Consider the following 25,886-nt stretch of genomic DNA (forward strand, 5'->3'; position numbering starts at 1 on the left):
ATACAGTGAATTATACAGCTATGGAGGAGCGAAACTAGAATACAGTGTTGGCAGCATTACATAGAATTTCTTTTTGTTCGATGCTCTGTTTTGCCGATAAATCGTGTCAAGTTCTGTTGAGCAAGTGAGCACTGTCACCTAGCCGTCACAATGCTGCGGATTCAGCACAAAAAAAGTTATTCTCCTCTTGCCAATACTTGGTATACATCTTTCTACATCAACCAAAGAATAAACAAAAGGAAGCTACCAAGACATCCTACATCACAACCGCATTTGGACCCTTAGTTTTGCAATTTGCATAAACATGTGAACGAATTGGCCCTGCGCCTTCAGGCCGCGCCATTGCAGAGGTGCCCATTGCCGTTGCACATGGACGGGTTCCTGACCAAGGCGTTCTCGCCCTCAGCGAGTGGTATCTGCGGCTCCTCCTCGTCCAGCCCCGCGCCCTCGACGTCCTCGTGCGTCAGGAAGCACGGCTGGTTCGTCGAGCACAGCACCCGCGCCCACATCCTGTCCGTGATCACCACCTTGTTCTGCTTCTCGGTGATCCTCTGCAAGAAGAGATTCAATGGCCGGACAGACAAGGTCAGTTCACTACTGCAGGGAGGGAGAGTAGAAATTTCATGGTGAAAAGCTACTTGGATTTGAGATTGAGGGGGCTTACGTAGAAGGGGATGTAGGCGTGCCTGCCGTTGACCGGCGCGACTGTGAAGCCGGTGTACCCGGCCATGGCGCCGTGCAGGGCGCTGTGCGCCAGCAGCGTGCAGTAGACGTTGTCGGAGGCGTTGGACGGCACGGCGCGGATCATGTACGTCGGGTCGATGTACTTGAGGGTGATGGGGAAGCTGGGCTTCTTCTTGAAATGCTCCTTGATCTTATGGGAGAGCCAGAGCCCGACGTCGAGGAGCACCTTGTTGCCGGAGGCATCGTGGGTGTCGGCGAAGTTCATGCTCTTGGCGATGAGGTCCTGGCCGGCACCCTCGGCCACGACGATGACCATGTGGCCGTTGTCGCGGAGGCGCTTCTCCACGAACTCGAGCAGGCCACCCTTCCCCTCGAGGTAGAAGGGCGACTCCGGGATGAGGCAGCAGTCGACGTCGCGGCTGGCGAGCGTGGCGTACATGGCGATGAAGCCGCTGTTGCGGCCCATGAGCTTGACGACCCCGATGCCGTTCTCGGCGCTCTCGGCCTCGACGTGCGCCGCGTTGATGGCGCGCTGCGCCTCCTCCACGGCGGTGTCGAAGCCGAACGACTTGTCGATGACGGCGATGTCGTTGTCGATAGTCTTGGGCACGCCGACCACGGCGCACTTGAGCCCGCGCCGCTGCACCTCCTCGTGGATGGACGCCGCGCCCTTCTGCGTGCCGTCGCCGCCGATGATGTACACCTGGTTCACGCCGCGGTCCTGGATGCTGTCCACGATCTTGGCCGTGTCCTGGCCGCCGCGGGAGGTGCCCAGCACCGTGCCGCCGCGCTTGTGGATGTCGTTCACGGAGCGCGGCGTCAGCTCCACCGTGTTGCGCGCGTAGAACCCCTTGTACCCGCCCTCGATGCCGTAGATGCTGGTCACGCCGTACATGTCGTGGAGGCCGCACACGAGCTCGCGGATCACGGTGTTGAGGCCCGGGCACAGGCCGCCGCAGGTGACGATCGCCGCCGTCACCTCGTCCGGCTGGAAGTAGACGCGCTGCCGCGGGCCGGCGCGACGGAAGTGCGTCCCGCGCGCGCTGCTCTTGTGCACCACGATCTTCTTCGCCACCGTGTCGTCCGGGTTCACGAAGTACTGCCTGCGCGGTCGGAGCGACGCGATTCAGCAAACCGGATTTATTTAATTGATTTTAACAAGAAACAAGAAATCGAAGACGGTAGAACAAGAATTCGAACTGCTTACTTGACAACAGAGTAGGCAGGGTGGTCTTGCAGGGGATTCGGGTAGCTCTGCACATGAACAAGAATCAACAACATGAACAAACGCAACCCATCTGATTAATAAAGCAATCTTTTCTCTCTTTTGTCAAGAAAGATGATTAGATGAACTAACTTCGGACTCACCTTGAGCTCGGGAAGGTAGTCGGTGAGGTGCGGGACGTCCTCAAGGACGTACCCGCCGCAGCCGCCGGCGAGCTTCTTCTTGGCCGGCTTGGCCTTCCTCGCCGGCGACGGTTTCGCCACGGCGGGAAAGGAAGGCTTCAATTCCATAAGCTTGTGCTGCGGTGGCTGGGCGATGGCCACCGGAGCCGGCGCGACGACGACGGTGGCGGTCTCCATCGATCGCAGTGAAGCAAGCAAGCTCGGGGTGGTTGATCGGCGGACTGACCGATCGGTTGGACGAGGGGCGCTGTCCGACGACTGAATTCGCCGGAATTGATGGGGAGAGCGAGGAGTGCTGCTAATTCTTGTCCTCGTGATGAGACTTGGGATTGTGAGGAGGCGGGAAATCGTGTGCAGGGTTTATATAGCCGGGGCGGCCGGGCGGGGGCAGGACGAAGGGCTGCGTTTGCGTTGCGCGAGCGCGTGCCGGACAAAACAGAGGAGTCGGCGTCTTCGGGATCGGAGTTGGAAAGCGCGTGGGTTTCAGCCCTCGGATTCTCAGCTCACGTCTTTTTCTCCCGTTGTTTGTTCTTTATTACCTTATTTTTTTATATAAAAGAAAAAAAAACTGGACGTTTCAAACTTCTTTGTGAGTTTGTGAAATGATTTGGCAGATTCGATAAATGCTTCTTCGTAGCTAACCATTGTGGCGTTACCTTAATCATACCAATGATATTTCCTAACTATTTTATGATATGTTTATCTTTATAAGACACGGATTTTTATTTTTGAGAATTACACCGTACCACATATAGAAAGTATTCTAAGGCCATTCACATCATTAGTTGGAAAAGTTAGATAGATTATTGAACACTTCAAATTCTTTGTGAAATAATTTTGAAAATTAGACAAATACACCATTTGTTCATCAATGATTACGGGTGTACATCTAATAAAAAAAAATGTTCTTGAATATCTTTAGGGTGTACATCTAATAAAAATATATAAAAATGTCAACCGCAACATTACACGAATCCTATGTAGCGTTTACATCTAATAAAATATAAAAATGTTCTTGAATATCTTTAGGGTGACCATTATTTCAATGTGGACAGTTCCACGCTGTACAATTTACTTTTGCCGAGAACAGTATAATTGCATTTGACAAGAAAATAATATATATTTACTCTCTGTCGCTGCACGATAAGCATATTATGATTAGAAAAATCATATAAAATAGATTTTAATTATTAGTTTGTCTTACGATATGTTACCTTTTGCTAAACAATCAATATAATCTTAGAGCCATTTTGAATATAAATCTTTTGATTTAAGTTTCATGTCCCAAACTTTATACAATTTGACTAATTGTTGGTAAAAATTTGTCAAACTTTGATCTTTTCCTATACAAAATACATTTATAATTCTGTTACAGAGGGAATAATATTTAACTACCATTTTCACATACCTCGTTTTAAATTATACGTCATTTTGGCTTTTCTAGAGACGTATTTTATATGCAATTATATATATATATATATATATAATTTGAAATAAAGGGAATATCAACTATATATATACACACACACACACACACACACACACACACACACACACACACACACACACACACACATATACATATACACACACAATGTTTAGATATATAATAAAAAGAAAAAATGACTTACAATTCGAAATAAAGGGAATATCAATTAAATTTGCATGTCCGGTGGTTCCCATGTTCGTTTCGCTGAAATTTGACTTATGCTGATGCTATTACATAGCCTGTATTTACTGACGCGGTGTATGGGTCACTTTCCTTTGGCCTATGGGCAGTCATATTAATTAATACTCCCTTTGTTCCAAAATAAGTAACGTTTTTTTTTACTTTCAGACATCTAGTTTGACCATTCATATTATTCAAATTTTTTGCATATACATCATCTATTTTGTTATGATTCATTTTATCATTAGAGATACTTTAATAATGATTTATTTATTTTATAATTTATACAAAAATTTTGAATAAGATGAACGATCAAATAAGATGTCTGAAACTAAAAAATATCACTTATTTTAGAGGGAGTAGAATAGAAAATACCGAAAACCCCTCTTTGTTTTGACCGGGTAGCGATTAGTCACGTTATATATCAGGAAGAAAGAATGGCGGGCTGGCGGCCTCAGCAACGGGAAGATGCGGCGAGGGCGACCCACGACGGGCCCCATTGGTCAATCACGCAGCCATCAAGCTTGAAGTTAATTCAATTATTTATTAATTCACTGGAGGGCTGGAGGCTGCAAGCTGCAAGCAGAGGGAGCCGCCGCCCGCCGCCACCAAAGAAAGAGTCTGCCGCAAATGATGCCGTGTCAACTTAGACCAGACTTTATAGAGAGGGACCGAGGAGGGGGTTGGCGAAAAATTGAGTAGACCATGCTTCCAAGTTGTCGGGTAGTATAAAAAGGGGTCTCCTAAGTAAGAGTCGAAAAAATCGCTCAAACCCTTTAAAAATCAAAGCCAAGAGACAACTACTGGCTAACCCCCACCTTGTCTGAGGCTACCGATTCTCCGCCTCGCTCGAGGCCTCGCACGTAAGGCCTTGGACAGGGAACCGATTCTTCGACTTGGCCGAGTCCCCGTCCGGAAGGCCTCGGATGAGTTGCTGATTCTCCGCCTCGCTCGAGGCCGGCTCGGCAAACAACCCCGTCGCCTCTGCCTTGACCAAACTCTCTGACAGGATGTCACGTCCAACCAACGCGTTCAATCGCTCCCGCGATATCAGCCGAACGACGGCTCGACACAGCGGAGTGGCCGACGAGACGTGGGTCATATCGACGCCATGCCGTCCGGGACAGGACTGGGCAGGGGTTACCGCCCGCTGTGCTCGGCACTGTGCCCACGACTGACGCCCGCACTGCACTGTGCTACCTAACCCCTGCTCCAAGGACAATGCGGCATGGGAAGTCAAGTCCGGGTCACTGTAAGCCTCGGAATCAGTGTACAGGACCAACTGCCCCCTCCGAGCCTCGGCAATCCGCTTCAGGGTCTCGGCAACCTCGGGATTCGCCCCCGTCGAGCCCCCCACGATGGCTCGGCGTTGGCACCAACTGAGCCTCGGCTCTTTACGCTGTCGACACACAGCGACCGGCACGTCGTCCGCCATGCCCTGCGTCAAGCCATCACAGGAGCTCCCACGTCGCACAGGATCGGGCGTGACCGGCGCGTCGTTCCAGTGCGTTAAGGACAAGATTGCTCCACCGACCATGCTGCCATAGTAACATGCTACAGGGCTCGGCATGCCGCCTCCGCTCACGAAACAACACACAGCAAAAGCATGTAGCGCCCTTGTGCCTCCCTTCGACTATAAAAGGGAGTGACCGGGGCCATCTCTAGAGACGAGTTCAGGCCCACGAACACGCTCACACGCACAGACATAGCCTAAGACACACACAGATAGACGGACGAGCGACTCACGCCACTACGTAGAGACCTGGGGCTAGCTCCCTCTCTCGCCCTACTTGTAACCCCCTACTACGAGCACCTCGGTGCAAGGAATACAAGATCGATCTCTCAGACTGGACGTAGGGCACCTATTGCCTGAACCAGTATAAACCTTGTGTCTCTTTGCATCACCATCCGGGATTAGGGGCACACAGTACATTTCACTAGTTGGTTGGGGACCCCCCGGGTCCAAAACACCGACAGTTGGCGCGCCAGGTAGGGGCTCTACTGCGTGTTAGCTTCGTCTTCCCAACAAGTTCCGGATGGCAGACCCCGTACGACCACTACGTCTCGGCACGGTGATCTGGTTAGGGAGCCTAGAGTTCATGTCTCTAGGATCTGAGTACGACATGGTACTCCTCACACCCCGAGCCCCACCGACCGACGATGACATCACACACCAGCAGCCCAGGCGCAGACGATGCCTGGGCGGCCGCTCTCGTCGCGCTCGCCAAGCACGACGCGAGCGAGGCCACCCCGACACCGCGCGAGCTCGGGGCGACGCACCGCGTTCCGCCGGTATCCCATGCCCGGCTGTTGGTACGGAGTCCCTGGTTGGGGACCTATCTAGCTTAAGCCTGGGCAAGGGAAAGGTACCGGTGGCATGCTGCGATGCCCTATCATCAAGCTCTACCCGACCACCTCCTGAGGTGTCGCCTCCGGCGGAGCAAGACCCGGTGATGGCACCATCCCCGTACCCTTCAGGTTGCGTAATGCCGCCGCCTATGCTTTCGCCTACGCTTCCGCTCACGCGGAGCCCTCAGGACGCCGCCAACGCTTCGCCCTCGATCTTGACGCCACTACCTCGACCCACACCCACGCTAACTCCTCGGAGGAGGACGAGGCGTGGGCCGGAGCAGACTTCTCCGGGCTACGCGACCCTGAAGCCATGCGCCGCTTCCTGGCCGCAAGCGACTACTGCTTTGGCTACTCCGACTCTGATGACGAAGGCACTTACGACCCCACTCGTGAGTGCTTCCACGTCGAGCTCGGGATGCCGAGCATGGGCAATGAGGATGAAGGGGCAGGTTCTCACTCCCTGCCCCCCGAGGGGGCAGGCGCCGCCGCACCTCCATGCGTCGAGCCTCGTGCAGCACGGAACGAGAACCTTGCCCCCGAGGAACATCGACGCCTTGACTTGGAGCAGCTCCGTGAGCTTCAGGCCAAGGTCGAGCAAGACCGACTCCTGCTGCAGTAGCTCCGAGACACCCTCGAGCAAGAGCAGCGGGGACGCGGCGACGGCGAAGCAGCCCGGCGGAGGGCTCGCGACGTCCGCCACCGCATCAACAACAACGAAGGGGGCGAGCAACCCTTTATCTTCAATCGCGCTAGCCAGAACGTCGCGGCAGCGGCGATGCTTCTTCGAACGATGCCCGAGCCCTCTACCACGATGGGGTGACGAGTACACGGTGAGCTCTGGGACCTCCTCGAGACCACCGCAGTGCAGCAGGCCAAGAGCTCTGCCTCTTGACGACGCGGGGGCACCTCAGAACTACCCACGACATCGCTTCGGTAGGACAGAGAGGCCTCGGTTCGTCCCGAGCCTGCTCGGGCACCAACAGTCAATAGGGCCCCCTCGGTGCATGACCGCCTCGGTGGCCGACGCGAGGCGCAAGGCGACCACGATGTGGTCAGCAGGCGACGATGCCACAATAACGAGGGGCCCACCCGAGGCTACCACCCGCACCAAGGCGGTCGCTATGATAGTGGGGAGGACCACAGTCCCTCTCTCGAGCCACCTGGTCCTCGAGTCTTTAGCAGAGCCATCCGCGGCGCTCACTTCCCGGCCTAGTTTCACCAACCGGCCAACCTCATGAAATACAGCGGCGAGACCAACCCCAAGCTGTGGCTGGCCAATTACTGCCTGGCCTGTTAGCTAGGCGGTGTGGACGATGACCTGCTCATCATCCGTAACCTCCTGTTGTTCCTATCAGACTCAACGTGAGCCTGGCTCGGACACCTCCCTCCCTCACAAATCCACGACTGGCGCGACTTGGTAAGGGTCTTCGTCGAGAATTTCCAGGGCACATACATGCACCCCGGGAACTCCTGGGACCTCAAGAGTTGTCGCCAGTTGTCGGATGAGTCTCTCTAAGACTTCTTCCGATGTTTCTCCAAGCAATGCACTGAGTTGCCCAGCGTTGGTGACTCAGAAATCATCCAGGCTTTCCTCTCTAGCACCACTTTCCGAGACTTGGTCCAAGAGTTAGGCCAGAACGTGCCAACCTCAGCTGTCGCGCTCCTCGACATCGCTACCAACTTTGCCTTGGGCGAAGAGGCCATCGGGGCCATCTTCCCCGACAACAACGCCAAGGGGAAGCAGAGGGATGAGGCCCCCGGGGCCTCGGCTCCCCACCTCCCCAAGAAAAAGAAAAAGGGTCGCCAGGGGAAGCAGGAGGTCCTCGAGGCCGATCTAGTCGCGGCCGCAGAGTGCAAAAATCCCCGAGGCCCCAGGGGCCCCGGGCTCTTCGACGATATGCTTAAGAAGCCTTACCCTTACCACCAGGGCCCAGTGAAGCACACCCTCGAAGAGTGCACCATGCTCCGATGCTACTATGCCAAGCTCGTGCTCCCCTATGACGATGCCAAGAAGAAGGGCACCGGTGACAGGGACAACGACAAGGACGATGGGTTCCCCGAGGTACACAATGCCTTCATGATCTTTGGCCGGCCTTCAACATGCCTCATGGCATGCCAGCGAAAGAGGGAGCGCTGGGAGGTCTTCTTAGTGAAGGTGGCCGCTCCCCGATACCTCAACTAGTCTCGGGAGGTGATCACCTTTGATCAGGATGACCACCCAGATCGTGTCCCGAACCTGGGGTAGTACCCACTCGTTGTTGACCCGATCATCGGTAACACCCGGCTCACCAAGGTGTTGATGGACGGAGGCAGCGGCCTCAACATCCTCTACGCCAACACCCTGGAGCTCGACCAGTCGTAGCTCCAGGGTGACACCGCGCCTTTCCACGACATCGTGCTGGGGAAACGCACGAGACCCCTCGGGCGCATCGACTTGCCCGTTTGCTTCGGCACTCCCCCCAACTACCGTAAGGAGGTCCTCACCTTCGAGGTGGTTGGATTCAAGGGAACCTACCATGCCATCCTGGGGCGGCCATGCTATGTCAAGTTCATGGCGGTCCCCAACTACACCTACCTCAAGCTCAAGATGCCAGGCCCCAATGGCGTCATCACTGTCGAGTCCACGTACGAGCATGCATACGACTGCGACATCGAATGCATCGAGTATGCCGAGGCTCTCGTGGAGGTCGAGACCCTCATCGTCAACCTCGATCGACTTGGTAGCGAGTTGCCCGAGCCCAAGCATCGTGCTAGGACTTTCGAGCCCACGGAGGCCGTCAAGCTCATCCTAGTCAACCCCACCTGCCCCGATGACCGGGCGCTGAGGATCAGTGCCACCCTCAACATCAAATAGGAAGCCGTGCTCGTCGACTTTCTTCACGTGAATGCCGACGTATTCGCGTGGAGTCCCTTGGACATGCCGGGCATACCGAGGGAAGTCACCGAGCATGCCTTGGACATCTGGGCTAGCTTGAGACCGGTGAAGCGGCGCCTGCGCCGATTCGACGAGGAAAAGCACAGGACCATCGGCGAGGAGGTGCAAAAGCTTTTGGCGGCCGGATTCATCAAGGAAGTGTCCCATCCAGAGTGGTTAGCTAATCTTGTATTAGTCAAGAAGAAAAATGGGAAGTGGAGGATGTGTGTAGATTTCACCGGTTTGAATAAAGCCTGTCCAAACGTCCCTTTCCCATTACCTTGAATCAACCAAATCATTGACTCCACTGTGGGATGCGAAATCCTATCTTTCCTTGATGCTTATTCCGGTTACCATCAAATCAAGATGAAAGAATCCGACCAGCTCGTGACTTCTTTTATCACACCATTCGGCATGTACTACTATGTGACTATGCCATTCGGCCTCAGGAACGCAGGGGCCACATACCAGCGGTGCATGACCCAGGTCTTTGGTGAGCACATCGGGCAAACCGTCGAGGCCTACATGGACGACATCATTGTCAAGTCTAGAAAGGCCGGGGATCTCGTCGACGACCTAGAGATAGCCTTCAAAGGCCTCAGAGAGAAGGGCATCAAGCTCAACCCCGAGAAGTGTGTCTTCGGGGTCCCCCGAGGCATGCTCTTGGGATTCATAGTCTCAGAACGCGGCATCAAGGCCAACCCAGAGAAGGTCTTGGCCGTAACCAATATGGGACCAATCTGAGATCTCAAAGGAGTGTAGAGGGTTATGAGATGCCTTGTGGCCCTGAGCCGCTTCATCTCGTACCTTGGCGAAAAAGGCTTGCCTCTGTACCGCCTCTTGAGGAAATCCGAACGCTTTTCTTAGACCCGCAAGGCCAAAGAAGCCCTCACCAAGCTCAAGGCACTGCTCACCAATCCTCCCGTCCTAGTGCCACCAACCAAGGGCGATGCCCTCTTACTCTACGTCGCTGCAATGACCCAAGTGGTCAGCACGGCCGTTGTGGTCGAGAGGCATGAAGAAGGACATGCCCTACCCATCCAATGACCTGTTTACTTCATCAGTGAAGTGCTCTCCGAGACCAAGACATGCTACCCCCACATCCAGAAACTTATCTACGCTGTAGTCTTGGCTCGACGCAAGCTGCGTCACTACTTTGAGTCCCACCCGGTGATCGTGGTGTCGTCTTTCCCCCTAGGAGAGATAATCTATAACCGGGAGGCCTCGGGTAGGATAGCCAAGTGGGCCATCAAACTTATGGGGGAAGCCCTATCTTTTGCGCCTTGGAAAGCAATCAAATCTTAGGTCTTGGCCGATTTTGTGGCTGAGTGGATCGACACCCAACTGCCATCTGCTCAAGTCCAGGTGGAATGCTGGATCATGTACTTCGACGGGTCCCTGATGAAGACCAGGGCAGGCGCGGGCCTGCTCTTCATCTCACCCCTTGGAGTGCACATGCGCTACATGGTTTGGCTCCACTTCACCACCTCCAACAATGTAGTCGAGTACGAAGCCCTCATCAACGGCCTGTAGATCGCTATCGAACTTGGAGTACGGCGTCTCGACGTACGGGGCGATTCGTAGCTCGTTGTTGATCAAGTAATGAAGGAGTCAAACTACCATGACCCCAAAATGGAGGTGTACTGCAAGTTGGTACGTCGCCTAGAAGACAAGTTCGATGGTCTCGAAGTCAACCACATCGCATGAAAATTCAACGAGGCCACGGACGAACTAGCAAAGATGGCGTCGGCATGGGCCCTGGTCCCCCTGAATGTCTTCGCTAGAGACCTCCACAAGCCTTCCATCGACTATGCCTCGACAATGGGAGAGGGCCCACCGGTCGAGCCCACCGTGGGGCCCGAGGCCCCCTCTATCACCGAGACCCCTTCAGCTGAGCCCGAGGTCATGGAAGTCAACGCGGAGCCTCCCAAGGCCAACCAGGGCATAGACTGGCGAGTCCTGTTCCTTGATTGCCTTGTTCGAGGAGAGCTTCCTGCAGACAGGACCAAAGCCCGATGGCTTGCGTAACAAACCAAAACTTACGTCCTCAGCAATGGCGAGTTGTATAGACGAAGCCCGTCTGGCGTGCTCTAACGATGTGTCACCACCAAGGCAGGCCAAGCCCTACTTTAGGACTTGCACGTGGGGGCCTGCGGGCACCATGCAGCGCCTCGGATGCTCGTGGGAAACACCTTCCGCCAAGGGTTCTACTGGCCAATGGCGGTTGCTGACACCACCAAGCTCGTACGCTCCTACGAGGGATGCTAGTACTATGCGCGGCAGACGCACCTCCTGGCCCAAGCCCTCCAAACCATCCCCATTACATGGCCATTCGCCGTGTGGGGGCTTGACATGGTTGGGCCTCTACAGAAGGCCCCCGGAGGCTACATCCATCTGCTGGTAGCGATCGATAAGTTCTCCAAATGGATTGAGGCTCGTCCGATCAATCAAATCAAATCCGAGCAAGCGGTGTTGTTCTTCACTGATATCATCCATAGGTTCGGGGTTCCGAACACCATCATCACCGATAATGGGACACAATTCACCGGTCACAAGTTCTTGATGTTCTGCGACGATCACCACATCCGTGTGGCCTAGTCGGCTGTAGGACATCCTAGGACAAATGGCCAAGTAGAACGTGCCAACGGCATGATCCTACAGGGCCTCAAGCCAAGAATATACAACCGGTTGAAGAAATTTGGCAAGAAATGGCTTGTCGAACTCTCGTCGGTCATCTGGAGCCTGAGGAACACCCCAAGCCAAGCCACAGGGTTTACACCGTTCTTCCTAGTCTATGGAGCCGAGGCCATCCTCCCCACTGACTTGGAATATGGTTCCCCGAGGCTATAGGCCTACAACGAGCAAAGCAACCGCACCACCCGTGAAGACGCCCTTGACCAACTGGAGGAAGCCTGAGATGTTGTGCTTCTACATTCGGCCAGGTACCAGCAAGCCCTGCGACGCTACCAAGCCCGACGCATTCGAAGCCGAGGCCTAAAGGTGGGCGACCTGGTGCTGAGGCTAAGGCAGAGCAACAAGGGCCGCCACAAGCTGACCCTGCCATGGGAAGGACCATACATCATCGTCCAAGTGCTGAAGCCCGGGACCTACAAGCTAGCCAACGAGAAGGGTGAAATCCTCACCAACGCTTGGAACATAGAACAACTATGTCGCTTTTACCCTTAAATTTCCAAGCGTTGTATACATTATTTCTCAAAATACAATTAAGTAGCGTTCTTTAGTTGTTCTAATTTTTTGAGAAACCCCCTGGGCCCATCATGGGCCTTAGCGTTACGATAACACCATAAGGGAGACTCAGCTCTGCCTCTGCAGAGGCGCCCACTGCGGGGCTCGAACAAGACATGGTTCTGCCTCTGTAGAACCGAGCCTCCCTTGGGGCTGGAAGGGGGGAACCCCCTAAGTCCCAGGCACCATTTTTTAATCGTTTTTCAGAAAAATTTCTACACCAAACTCTCTAACGCGCTCTGACAAATCGATCGTAAAAAACCTAAGGACTGAAAGTCTGTCTTAGGGCCAAAAGGCCAGCCGAGTCACAAGACGGCCTACGCCTCCCAGCTACGGCACTCCCTCACCACCTTTTGCCAAGGGGCAGCTTAGGCTCCGAGGAAGTTTTTTGCAAGAGATATGTTCAGAAACGAGATAGAGGGCAGAGGCTCGGAAATACAATAAAAACGATTAAAAAAGGGTACATACGAGTACTTCAAAAAGGCCTCGATGGCCACAAGCGTCACGATACGATAATAATCCTAATCTATTTTACATGGCCCTTTTGGCCCAGGTCAAGGCTCAGGGTCTCCAGCATCGGTGGATGGTGTGGGAGGGACCACCTCCTCTTTGAACAACTTGGCCAGCGCCGTGCTGGGGCCCTTAGCCGCCTCTATCAGCTTCGTGACCTCCTCATTGGCCTCCTCGTCATCCTCGGCCAGGACATAACCGTTACTGATGGCCTCGAGGTCGACATCGGCGTAGTGCGAGGAGATGACGGCCAGGGCGCGCTTGACGCCTGTGTGCAGCGCCCCTCGGAGTCGCTCACGCATTTGGCCGCTCAACACAATCAGGCGGCTCCTAAGGGAGCTGCTTGACTAGGCCCCCTCGACCTCTAGGGCCTCGCAGGCTGTACGGGCGGCGCTCTGCAGCACGTTGTGCTGCCCGATCTCGGCCTCAGGCACCGCCTGCACCATGACGGAAGCCTCAGCGACCCAAGAGACCTCATTCTCCAACCCTACGCCAAGACAAGCAGGATGGGGTTAAGCACAAAAGGAAATACGCCGAACAGGGGCTAAGGCCTATGGGACTCACCCTCGGCTTTCTCTTTCCAGCGCTGGGCCTCGACCCGAGAGGCCTCAGCTTTCTCTTTCCAGCACTGGACCACGACCCAAGAGGCCTCGGCCACCCTGGAAGCCTCCTTCTCTAGCTCTACATCGCATCGGAGAGTTAGGGGTCGAACACAAGAAAAACAAACAAAACAAGGGGGATGGGACTCACCCTTGGCCTTTTCCTTCAAAGCTAGGGCCTCGACCCGGGAGGCCTCGACCACCTTGAGGGCCTCGGCCAGGGCACCTTTCGTCAGCAGGTGCATGCCCTGCTCCACCCCCAGCTGCTCGGCGATGGCCTTGGCAGAGGCCTCCGCTTGTTCAGCCTGGGACCTGAAGGTGTCCCGCTCGCTGGCCGCCCGGGTCAGCTCCTCCTCCAGCTCCTTGATCTGCGCCGCCAGAGGGGCAGCCTGCTCCCGAACCATGGCCACCTCGGCCTTTGCATCGGCACAGCGAAGGCGAAGGTCCTCCACCTCTGCGCTCCGTGTCGACAGAAGCTCATTGGCATCGGCAAGCAGGTCCTTATGTTGCCAGAACTGGTCCCAGACGCCCCTCTCCCACCGGAGGAACAGTGACTTCCTGAGGGACTGGTCCTCGAGCTCCTGGATAGGTAGAACAGACGTCAAGCGCTGCGAGAGAACTCAGGAAAAAGATGACACCTCACGAGAAAAGAAGGCGCGTACCTAGGCGACGCTGGGCAGATCGTCGGCCATGATGGACAGCGCTGTCCGCAGCGACCGCTCCGCCAGACAGCGATATTGCTCGAAAGTGCTCCAGCGCCCCCCCCCTCGGCCATGTCCTCAAGAGCGAATAGAGGCTCCCCCTCAGGGTCATCCTGGCTCTACCACAAGACACGCAGGTGATCCCACCCGTGGGGCTCAGGTTGTACCCGCATGAGGGCCGAGCTTCCCTCACCAGAGGTCGGAGCTGGCTGCTCCGCGATGCTGGCTGCCTCGGCGTCCGCCACCCCCTTCCCCCAGGAAGTATTGTTGGAGGAGATCGAATGGACCTCCACTTCCCAGGTGCTCTTCGGCGATGGTGGCGAGCCTTGGAGCGGGGGTGGTACCAAGGCTTGCACCGCCTTCGTTCCTGCTTCCTGGGCCGCCGGCTTCGCCGCGCTATGCCGGTCTCCACCACCCTGGCCTCGGTGGTCCCGGGGGCTCTGGCCTCCGCCACCTCAGCCTCGATGGTCCCAGGGGCTCTAGCCTCCACCACCTCAGCCTCGGTGGTCCCGGGCGCCCCGGCCTCCGTCGCCTTGGCCTCGGGAATCTGAGGGGCCTTGACCTCGGTCTCGGTGGCCTCGGCGACTGAGGACACCTTGGCCCCATCTGACTCGTGGGCCTCAGCCTCATGGGGCGTAGGCTCCCCCCCCTCCGCTTGCTCTGTGGCCGCCTTGGTAGCCTCTCCCTGGGCGACCGGCTCCTTCAGGTCGGCCCTCACCGACGCCGCGCCATGTTGTATGGCGGCTTGCGCCTCCACCACCCATTGGGCGATGGAGCTGGCGCTCACCGTGAGCGCCTTACATGGCGCCAAGGCGGGCGCCTCCGCATGACGCTTCTAGCTAAAAACAAGATGCTTACGCGGTCAGCATACTACTAAGGAACGACTGGGAGATGCTGCAACTCCACTAATAAAACACTTACCTCGATCGGGGACACAACCGCTTCGGCACTGCGTCCCTCCTCCTTAGCAACGGTAGTGGCGGCGGCAGTGGCACGGCCTCCGTGTCCGCCGGTGCCGGCCGGCCCTCGCCGTGCTTCGGTGCCCCCTCGACTCTCTGCGGGGGCAGTTGCATCGCCCTCGCCGCTGCCCGCTCCACCTCCACTGTTGAGCCCACCGGGCTGACGGCTCGCCTTCCTAATGCCCGTGCCTCGGGCATGTCAGCCTCGGCCCCGGGGCGGGCGATCACCGGCCTCAAGGCATCCTCTCCTCCTCTTCCTGGGAATGCTGGGTTGCTCATCGATGCCCCGGGCGCCATCCCCCCGACGTCAGGGAGATGGTCTAGGGTACCCCGCCCTGCCTCGCTCTTGTCGTCGTCGCTCGAGGAGTCCAACAACGATGGTGATGGGGACGACTTCACCGGGAGGCCATCGTGCCTCTGCTGCTGGCAGTGCTTCTCCAGCTCTTCATGCTCAAGGTTCTTCCTCTTGCACTTTGCCTCCTCGGCGTGCGCCCGGTTCGCCGCCCGCCGCTTTGCATCCTCGGGAATGGGCGGTGGGGAGGCTCGCACATCCCTCATCCCCTACAGGAATGGCGAACACAAATAAGGGAACAGGAAACGGTGAGGAATGAGGAGGCCTCGGGGGCTGCAGCAGCGCGTGACTTACCAGGGAGAGGTACCCCCACGATGGGAGCATCGCGATAGGGGTCAGACCACTGCTCTTCAGCCACCCCTCCATCGTCTCCCTTACTCGACGTAGAATCTCCTCGTCGGAGAGGGCGACGGTAGACATCCAGATGCCCTCGATCGGCTCATCCGGTGTCATGTCAAACAGGCACCGCCGCCGAGCCATCAGCGGTAGCACCCTCCGGCGGTGGAAGGCCGCCACGACCACAGCCGCCATAAGGCCATGGCTTCGCAGCCTCTCTAGTCCCTCTAGGAGCGGCTGTAGCTTGGGCTGATCCTCCATCGGGACGCCATACCTCCACTTCTTCGGCTGGCTCTCCATGACCTGCCCGGTGTAGGGGGGAAGTCCGCCATCGTCGTTGCGGAGGTAGAACCAGCTGCTGTACCAGCGGCGATTGGATGACATGAGCTGGGCCAGGATGTAAAGGTGCTGCCGATCTTGGCACACTTAGAGAGTGCAGCCACCGGCCCTCACCGCCTTCCTCATGCCTGTCGTGCCCATCGGCTTAGTGGTATGCCCTGCCCAGAAGAGGTGGAGCCACAGCTCCCAATGGGGGGCAATCCCTAGGTACCCCTCACAGACAGCAACAAAGATGGCTGCCTATGCGATGGAGTTGGGGTTGAAGTTGTGGAGCTCTACGCCATAGTAGTGCGGGAGCACCCGCATGAACCGGTCCGCCGGCAGGCCAAGACCGCGCTCGTGGAAGGACACGAAGCTCACAATGTAGCCATCGCATGGCCTCGGCTCCGGCTCGCCCCCCGGAGCAATCCACTCTAGTACTTTTGGAGTGCATCTCTGGACTGCTAGCCAACCCCTATCGAATGGGGCACGGGCCTCCACTCGGACTTACCTAATAACAGCTCACCAGAAGTGTCACCGCTCGCGCCCACCGAGGGTAGCCTGGCATATTCCACCCCTCCTTCCAAACGAAAAGGATGCGTGAGGGTCACACAAAAAAGTCAGGGGAACCCCTGATCGCCCTCTCGCTCTGTGCAGAGGCTCAAGGGCTCTTCCTGCAACCATGCCGAGACCTAGAGGGCTAGGCTCGCACCCGATGGCTCGGCAAACAACCCCTCCTTCCGAATGAAAAGGATGCGCGAGGGTCGCACAAAAAGCCAGGGGAACTCCTGATCGCCCTCTCGCTCCGTGTAGAGGCTCAGGGGCTCTTCCTGCAATCATGCTGAGACCCAGTGACTTAGGCTCGTACCCGAGGGCTCGGCAAACAAACCCTCCTTCTGAACGAAAAGGATGCGCGAGGGTTGCACAAAAAGCTAGGGAAACTCCTGATCGCCCTCTCGCTCCGTGTAGAGGCTTGGGGGCTCTTCCTGCAACCATGCTAAGACCCAGCGACCCAGGCTCGCACCCGAGGGCTCGGCAAACAACCCCTCCTTCCAAATGAAAAGGATGCGCGAGGGTCGCACAAAAAGCCAGGGGAACTCCTGACCGCCCTCTTGCTCCGTGCGGAGGCTCGGGGGCTCTTCCTACACCTAGGACGAAGACAAGCAACCCGAACTCACAGGAAAAAACGTGATAAAAGGCACCGAGCCTGTTATGGTCCAGGGGTTCGAAGGCTGGGCCCCCGAGGGTTTTGACAACCACCCCAGGACAACAGAGTCAGGGATGACTATGGGCGAGCCTGTACATGGCCGAGGCCCAAGCAAGCAAATGCTTGGGATGCCCTAAGTTGTGTCCGAGACCAGCAGGGAAGTCTCTGAATGGGATCCCACCGTAGGGAGGCACCGAGCCCCCAGGGCCAATCGAACGGCCCTAGGACCCACTGGAGAAGCCCTTTGGTACTTTTGGAGTGCGTCTCTGGACCGCTAGCCGACCCCTATCAAATGGGGCATGGGCCTCCACTCGGACTTACCCGATAACAGCTCACCGAAAGTGTCACCGCTAGCGCCCACCGAGGGTAGCCTGGCATATTCCACCCCTCCTTCCGAACGAAAAGGATGCACGAGGGTCGCACAAAAAAGCCAGGGAAACTCCTGATTGCCCTCTCGCTCCGTGCGGAGTCTTGGGGGCTCTCCCTGCAACCAAGCCGAGACCCAGCGACCAAGGCTCGCACTCGAGGGCTCGACAAACAACCCCTCCTTTCGAACGAAAAGGATGTGCGAGGGTCGCACAAAAGCCAGGGAAACTCCTGATCGCCCTCTTGCTCCGTGCAGAGGCTCGGGGGCTCTCCCTACAACCAAGCCGAGACCCAGCGACCTAGGCTCGCACTCGAGGGCTCGGCAAACAACCCATCCTTACGAACAAAAAAGATGCGTGAGGGTCGCGCGAAAAGCCAAGGGAACTCCTAATTGCCCTCTTGCTCGGAGTAGAGGCTTGGGGGCTCTTCCTGCAACCACGCCGAGACCCCACGATCCAAACTCGCACTCGTGGACTCGACAAATGCGATAAAACCCTTCGCTCAACATGAGAAAAGCCCCTGGAGGAATAAATCCACTCCTCCAGGCCCTCGGGGCTACACCCGGCGGGTGCGCTCGCGCGCACCCACCAAAGCCTCGAGTACGAAACACCATCCTGTCAGGAGCTATCGCGAGCCAAGTCTCGTCAAAACCTCAGGAAGAGCACTCACACTCTCCCCGAGGCTCGGGGGCTACTATCGGGTACCATAAAAAGGGGTCCCCTAAGCAAGAGCCGAAAAATTGCTTAGACCCTTTAAAAATCAAAGCCAAGAGACAACTACTGGCTAACCCCCACCTTGTCTGAGGCTATCGTTTCTCTGCCTCGCTCGAGGCCTCGCACGTAAGGCCTCGGACAGGGAACCGATTCTTCGACTCGGCCGAGGCTCCGCCTGGAAGGCCTCGGATGAGTTGCTGATTCTCCGCCTCGCTCGAGGCCGGCTCAGCAAACAACCCCGTCACCTCTGCCTTGACCAAACTCTCTGATAGGATGTCACGTCCAACCAACGCGTTCAACCGCTCCTACGATATCAGCCGAACGACGGCTCGACATAGCGGAGTGGCTGACGAGACGTGGGTCACATCGACGCCATGCCATTCGGGACAGGACGGGGCAGGGGTTACCGGCCGCTGTGCTCGGCACTGTGCCCACGACTAACGCCCGCACTGCATTGTGCTACCTAACCCCTGCTCCAAGGACAATGCGGTATGGGAAGTCAAGTCCGGGTCACTGTAAGCCTCGGAATCAGTGTACAGGACCAACCGCCCCCTCCGAGCCTCGGCAATCCGCTTCAGGGTCTCGGCAGCCTCGGGATTCGCGCTCGCCGAGCCCCCCACGATGGCTCGGCCTCGGCACCAACTGAGCCTCGGCTCTTTACGCTGTCAACACACAGCGACCGGCACGTCGTCCGCCATGCGCTGCGTCAAGCCGTCACAGGAGCTCCCATGTCGCACAGGATCGGGCGTGACAGCGCGTCGCTCTAGTGCGTCAAGGACAAGATCGCTCCACCGACCATGCTGCCACAGTAACAGGCTACAGGGCTCGGCATGCCGCCTCCGCTCACGAAACAACACGTAGCAAAAGCATGTAGCGGCCCTGTGCCTCCCTTCGACTATAAAAGGGAGTGACCGGGGCCATCTCTAGAGACGAGTTCAGGCCCACGAACACGCTCACACGCACATACATAGCCTGAGACACACACAGATAGACAGACGAGCGACTCATGCCACTACGCAGAGACCTGGGGCTAGCTCCCTCTCTCGCCCTGCTTGTAACCCCCTACTACGAGCACCTCGGTGCAAGGAATACAAGATCGATCTCTCAGACTGGACGTAGGGCACCTATTGCCTGAACTAGTATAAACCTTATGTCTTTTTGCATCATCATCCGGGATTAGGGGCACACAGTACATTTCACTAGTTGGTTGAGGACCCCCGGGTCCGAAACACCGACACAAGTGCTTTGCTTTTTGTGATATTCTTCTTTAGCTCTTTAAACATGAATATTGTTATAGAAGGCTATCAAAGTTGTTGTAGTCCTTAGTAAAAGAAGGCCTACGCTTATATCCCAATAATTCATATTGCATAAAAGAACCTGAGAATGCCTTTACTTTTTCAAGAAGGGCATCATTATGGCATGTTTATTTGTTTGTTTGAAGTTTGGAGAGTAAAGTGGATTTGCCAGAGAATCATTTTTTAACACTACACGTGTGCATGTTTTGGAACCAGAAATATATAAATTTTATTAAAATAGAAAATGCAGAAGGTACTATACTGCTTATACTCCCACATTGCAATTTACCTACGTTATGTCTAAATACATAAGAAAAAGAGTAAAGTGCACTAACAGTCCTTAAACTTGTTTGATCATGTCATCCCAGTCTCTAAACTTACAAATGACTCGTTTAAATCCTTAAACTTGTTCGGATGTTTCATCACAGTCCCTAAACAAGCAAATCGCTCGTTTAGGTCATCAAACTTGTTCGATCGTGTCACATCAGTCCCTAAACTCGCCAATCGCTCATTTAGATCGCAAATCTATGTTTGAGTCTCAAACAAGTCTAAACTAATTTAGACTGGTTGTGAGACCCGAACAAAGATTGACGACTTAAATGGACGATTTGCAAGTTTAGGGACCAAGATTAAACAATGGAATAAGTTTGAGGATCTAAATTAGGGATTTATAAGTTTAGTGACCAAGATGACACGATCGAACAAGTTTGAGAACCCAAACATGCGATTTCTAAGTTTAGGGACCGGAACAACACAACCGAACGAGTCTAAGGACCGTCAGTGGGCTTTACTCTAATAAAAAATATAAATCTTAAATGGTTAAAATGACTTTTTCCTCAAAAAATGGTTAAAATGGCTTATAATTTGTAATGAGAAAATATTATATTATGATGTTTGTATGCTAATTGTAGAGAATGTTTTTGCATGTTTACCGATGCCTTGGGTGCACTTTGCATGCAGGAGAGAGTCCGAGAGAGTGAGAGACCAAAGAGCCGCAGATACCCACAACATTTCTTTTGACCCGAATAAGGATCTTCTTGTCTTGATACCTTTAACAGTTGAACGATGTAGTTGTTTTCTTCAAACAAAACCAACGAAGAAGAAAACAAGGGCCGCCAAGTTTGCTGGAGGTGCCTATGCCGTACATAGTTCCACTAGGAATAAGAATATAGAGATGCTTTGTTTAGTTTTTGGATGTACTCCACTATAAACATTTGTCCCTCTCATAAATAATGTACTCCAAATTTGTCAAGCGGATCCGTCGATCCTTTAGTGTCCATGCAAAACTAGGCGTAGCCATTAACTCCAAGACCATTTGTTTGATTGTTTTTATAAGCTGTCAAATTCCAAATAAATTTTACTATCAAAAAGGGACTGGTGGACTTTCATTAAACTATGGCCACTAATCAAATGCTAGGTATAAATTACCCCATTTCATAATATTTAATTTAACTGTACTTACATGAAGTACTAGCATCCAAAAAATGATTTCGCGTACTCTTTACAATAATGTTTTATACACAAACATCTTCCCAACAAAAAAAATCAATTGTTTGTTTTGGAATGAAGAAATGCTTAATAATGAAACAATAAGAGAGCGTAGACACCAAAGGACCAGCACATATAAGCCCCGTTCGGCTGACATTAAAAACGACACTATTCAGCTTATTTTTTAGCCGAAACAATATTTTTCTCTCACAACAATTCAGTCAGAACAGTGTTTTTCAGCCAATTTCAGCCAAACGAACGGAGCCATATAGTCTCGAGAGGTCCTCTCATGTCCACTGTTTTTAGCGCCTCTATGACGCGACCAAGAAGAACCATTTAGTCGGCTATTAAATGTTCTCTACCACCTAATAATGTTGCAACGTCTTCTCCTTCAAAATGAAACCATTTTTTTAAAAAAATATAACAATAACTTTAGATGATTTTTCAAAATACAGAGCCATATTTGGATCCAACGTCACTACCGGAATCCAACAGAGACCAATCGACAGTAATGGAGCTTGTCAATCACCGCTGGTTCCAAACTTGGAAGGCATACATACCATGTCAACTATACATCATCTATGGTTATATAACCAATGCTATTCTTTTAATTACACAATTATAAATCTTATATTACATACTTGACACTCTAAACAATCTTAAATGAAAAGGTTGTTAACTATAAAGTTATAGATCTCATTGGGTGCTACAACTTTCATGTTGATATTGTCTTAATACGACATTGTCAACTATTTGAAATCTGATCCGATAACTTATATTAAATATTTGGACATATAAACCATCTCAAATAAAAAAAAGTTATCAACTACAAAGTTTTAGATCTCTTTAAACTCCACAATTTTGGTATAAAGTTTGTCTTGATCTAACTCTTTTTATGAATTTTATGCAAAACAAGTGATAGATAGTTACGAACCGAGATGATAGTTAGGTTTTCACTGCCTATCACGGTCAGTTATAGCCACGAACTAGTAGTAGAAACCTACCTATCACTGCCGGGTGTATCCATGAACTGATAGTGATATATTTTCACTATCGGTTTCAATGACAATGATTACGTATTCAGTAGTAGTACCAGTACCTGAGAAGAGCCGAATTTTTGCATGGAGGCTAGGTTGGGCTGGAAACGATGGAAAGTAAGTGTTCAAAACTGAAATTGCACAGATGGAGGCAATCCTAGGATTTTCAGCAAAAACAAACTTGTAGCGGTTTAAAAGATAGCCTAAAACGGTTTTGGTACTTTGTTAAATATAACGCATGATGAAGGACTCATCAAGACAATTGAAAAACATATATAGAACATTCAATTTGGAGTCTGGATGACAAAAATGTGATTTCGTGGAAGTTTTCATTTCAAAACCAGCACAAACTGGCCTGGGCCATTTTTTCAACTTGCTCAAATTGCAAATTGGACTTCACCATTGTGTTCCCTTGTCGAGATGATCAAAATGCATATATATATTTGGAGTTCAAATGAGAAAATATGCTTCTGAGAAGTTCCACCAAAGGTGGTTTTGGTACTTTTCAAACCGACCTAGGCCGGATTTCCCTGTCAGCTTTACATTTGAGTTGTATTTTGATGTGATTTGCAATGAATTTCGTCCTCCCATAGGTAATTCCACCCTACCCTAGATATATAAAGGGCCACAACTGATTGAGCATAGTACAATCGACTAAATCACAAATTCAATCTACTTTTAATTTTAAGTGGTAGATGATTCGAAACAAACCAGTCCTTGAAATCCGTTTGTAGAATGGTTGGCTAAAGCCTCTTAAGGCAACTGCCCTTGGAAATGCATTTTCTGCCATAGTTGGCTTAAGACAATCGTCTCCTGAAAATGCATTTTCAGAGACGGTTAGAAATCCGCCTCACACATGGTATAGAATTAGTTTTGAAAACCACACATATATAGAAACTAGTTTTTGACCGCTCTACAAATCGTTTCTAAAGCAACGACTACATAAAATCGAGTGCGGTAATATTCCGGCCGAGTAGCTCGCCGCTGTTCCAACAAACCTTTAAATAATCACAATTCGTAACTTGTCTTTGTTATTAGGTCAAGCACCGTAACACTCCTGTTCCTCATAAATAAGTTGTAGCTAGAAAGTTGTTAAGAAGTAAACTTAATTTGCGCTTTCTTTGTTTAAGGTGATGCAATGAAACACACCACGCACATCATCCAATGAATGCATTACGAACACAGACAGAGAGATATTGACCTTTTTCACATCTGTAAATACATTCTCACATTTCTTTTTTGATCTTTTTTAGAATTACCACCCCTCATATACAAACAAAAGAACCTTGCATGTTCTTTTTATTATCGTACACTTGATGGTGCTATCACTAGGTTGCTTTAGCTGACAGTCAACATTAAAAATCATTCATCTCGTATATAACCAATCTGCGCTTCTGCCACATTTCTACTAGAAATACTGCACCGTGTCTAGGACTCACCAAATCATTGTTTCTTCAGAATTTTATACACCATATATATTGTTTACTAAATATGTGTCTTGTACCATCCACTTGTTCTTGTGTCAAAAAATATATTACTTTTGTGAGAATTAATATCTTTCTATATGAAACCTGCGCCCAAACCACGGGCAGACAGCGTGCCACGTCACCGGCTTATATTGTTTTGAAAGCTATGCTTTTCACAAATATTTGTTTTTGTGACGCGAGCATTTTGATTGGTTCCATTAACTTCGTGATTGCGGCTACACGCCGCCGCCGTCGCAAATGACAATGCAAAGTTCTTGTAAAAGTGTTCCACTGGGAGACGGAGTATACTATGGAGGATTCCTGCTAAGAGCAAGGCTAATAATACAGCCGGCTTGCTGGCTGTAAGGTTCCTTGTAGCCTTCTCTCAGCCCACTCATACAGTAGTTAGCTCTTTATAGTTAATATATGGCTCACTTGTCTCTCTCACAGACTTTCTTGGTTCTTGTGCCCAAGCCGGCTGTAAGCTTACAACCCGCTTCTCCCCTCTCTCCTCCACCTCAGCATTTAGTCGGCTTACAGCCTGCTATTATACTTGCTCTAACAACAAACGCCGTTGCTTGGATTATGCTACTGGTCTAAGTAATTAAATGGGCTGTTGTGTTCTCATAGCCGAGGAAAAGCGAAGCTTGCCTGTTGTGGCTCTAGGTTAATGGTTGCTCATTGGAACGCACATAAACGTCAACGATGTTTCCCAACTTGTACACCCTCCGTTTTTTATTAGATGTCATATTAGCTTTGATCATTAATTTCAAAACAATTATATAGATTCATGTCATAAGATTTATATTTTTAGATTCACTATAAGAAATACTTTCATAATGTATAATTCATATGTTTTGAAACTAAGATTTTTTTTTAAAATGGTCCGTCAAAGATAATAATGTTTGACTTCGAACAAAGCTAATGTGACATGTAAAGAAAACGGAGGGAGTAAATTGGATCCACTGAGCCAATATTAAAAGCATATAGATTGACAATATAAACAAGGTTGGCTATGTCAATCTATTTATATATATTGATGCTCAAAATTAGAAAACTTTGATTTAGGAAACACTTAGATGTAATAATTCTATCAACTACTATACGAGGAAGTATGCACATCTAAAGCCAAACGAATATGACCACCATATATAAATGTAAAAAGGGACAGCGCCTTATTTGAAGGTGACAACAGGAATTTCGGCAGAAGATTGAGCCTAAGAGCTCATGTAACTTTTGGTTGTGTATATTTTAAGTGGATGTAGAGGCTGGATTTTGTATCTTTTATCTAAAAAAAGAGAGTACAACGAAAATCGTCAATAGAGGGGAAACAAACAAGAAAATCTCCTTCGCTACAAAATGTCTTCATTCTACTGCCATCTCGACCCATGAGAGGTTTCTTCGTTGGAAAATTCTCCTATTTCTCATGTTCTAGAGTATGTGTCACAGTGGCATTGAAAGCTCAGTGGACTCCTTAGAATTGCGCTTGACAAGTGACAAGAAGCTCCATGCGGAGAGACAATTGATGCATGCACTCCTTTTCTTTTTATTTTCCAAATAATAAGAAGAAAGTGATGCTGTGATGGTGCTAGCTGCATAATGTGACCCAACATGACATTTTTAGAGGGTGAACATTCAATCCCTACATCAGTGAGATAGGAAAAAGAAAAAAGAGAAGAGGCCATAGAAGTCACAGAAACCACATCAATTTTGTACTACTTTCTTCTGGAGCCAAATGTAACGAGCCACACCCACCCACCCACCCAGGGACCAGGGTTTTGTATCCCCAGATGTACGGCGATAAGCGTAACCATGTATCAGAAATTCTCGTGATACTTTGACCCAAATGAAAGCGAGATCTTCACGCCTGGAAGACGAAGAGACGAGACTTCCTTCTTCTCTCTCTCTCTCTCTCTTTTTCCGCTCAAAAAAGAGACAAGGCTTCTAAACCCATGGGGCTCTGCTCGGCTGCCGCTGCCGCTGCCGCTGCCGCTGCTGAGAAACGCCGGCGCCTCCCACCAACCGGAGCCGCAGTTTCTTTCTTGACCCGGGGACCAACCAACCGTCCACGAACACCAGCTTTCCTTCGCGTTCGCCTGCCTCTGCCTTTGTCTTGTGCACGCAACTACCGAGCTTCCAGGCTTCTTCCTCAAACAAAACCAAAGCCAGCCAGGTGTGAACCGCGTGCCTCTTTTCCTGTCACATGACATCACCGCAGTCCGCAGTCAGAGTTCAGAAGCGTTGCAACACGGGCAAGAAACACGAGC

The 25,886-nt window shown here is 52.0% G+C and overlaps 2 protein-coding genes across 2 annotated transcripts; both read right to left on the minus strand.

Annotated features, from left to right (window-relative positions):
- LOC136513150 (ATP-dependent 6-phosphofructokinase 6-like) lies at positions 1 to 2,401 on the minus strand. The gene is made up of 4 exons (XM_066507138.1): positions 2,053 to 2,401; positions 1,892 to 1,938; positions 665 to 1,787; positions 1 to 551 (listed from the first exon to the last, which is right to left on the minus strand). Exons 1-4 carry the CDS (start codon positions 2,266 to 2,268, stop codon positions 330 to 332), a joined length of 1,608 nt encoding a protein of 535 aa, XP_066363235.1. The 5' UTR covers positions 2,269 to 2,401; the 3' UTR covers positions 1 to 329.
- A 10,728-nt stretch (positions 2,402 to 13,129) lies between these two features.
- On the minus strand, positions 13,130 to 15,846 carry LOC136510590 (basal body protein 10-like). The gene is made up of 6 exons (XM_066504992.1): positions 15,688 to 15,846; positions 15,033 to 15,602; positions 14,276 to 14,917; positions 13,533 to 13,962; positions 13,347 to 13,463; positions 13,130 to 13,269 (listed from the first exon to the last, which is right to left on the minus strand). The coding sequence occupies exons 1-6, from the start codon at positions 15,844 to 15,846 to the stop codon at positions 13,130 to 13,132; spliced, it is 2,058 nt and encodes a 685-aa protein (XP_066361089.1).
- Positions 15,847 to 25,886: the final 10,040 nt, after the last annotated feature.

This window comes from Miscanthus floridulus, chromosome 16 (genome assembly GCF_019320115.1).
Source record: "Miscanthus floridulus cultivar M001 chromosome 16, ASM1932011v1, whole genome shotgun sequence".
Lineage (NCBI taxonomy): Eukaryota > Viridiplantae > Streptophyta > Magnoliopsida > Poales > Poaceae > Miscanthus > Miscanthus floridulus.

What these genes read in the sequence shown, in the direction of transcription:
- LOC136513150 (XM_066507138.1), bottom strand. Translation starts at nt 2,268, where the DNA reads ATGGAGACCGCCACCGTCGTCGTCGCGCCGGCTCCGGTGGCCATCGCC. An exon ending in ACTACCTTCCCGAGCTCAAG is followed by an intron (nt 1,939 to 2,052) that starts GTGAGTCCGAAG and finishes GTTCATGTGCAG; the next exon opens with AGCTACCCGAATCCCCTGCA. An exon ending in CCTGCCTACTCTGTTGTCAA is followed by an intron (nt 1,788 to 1,891) that starts GTAAGCAGTTCG and finishes CCGACCGCGCAG; the next exon opens with GCAGTACTTCGTGAACCCGG.
- LOC136510590 (XM_066504992.1), bottom strand. Translation starts at nt 15,846, where the DNA reads ATGACACCGGATGAGCCGATCGAGGGCATCTGGATGTCTACCGTCGCC. An exon ending in CGTGGGGGTACCTCTCCCTG is followed by an intron (nt 15,603 to 15,687) that starts GTAAGTCACGCG and finishes CCATTCCTGTAG; the next exon opens with GGGATGAGGGATGTGCGAGC. An exon ending in TTTGAAGGAAAAGGCCAAGG is followed by an intron (nt 13,464 to 13,532) that starts GTGAGTCCCATC and finishes GATGCGATGTAG; the next exon opens with AGCTAGAGAAGGAGGCTTCC.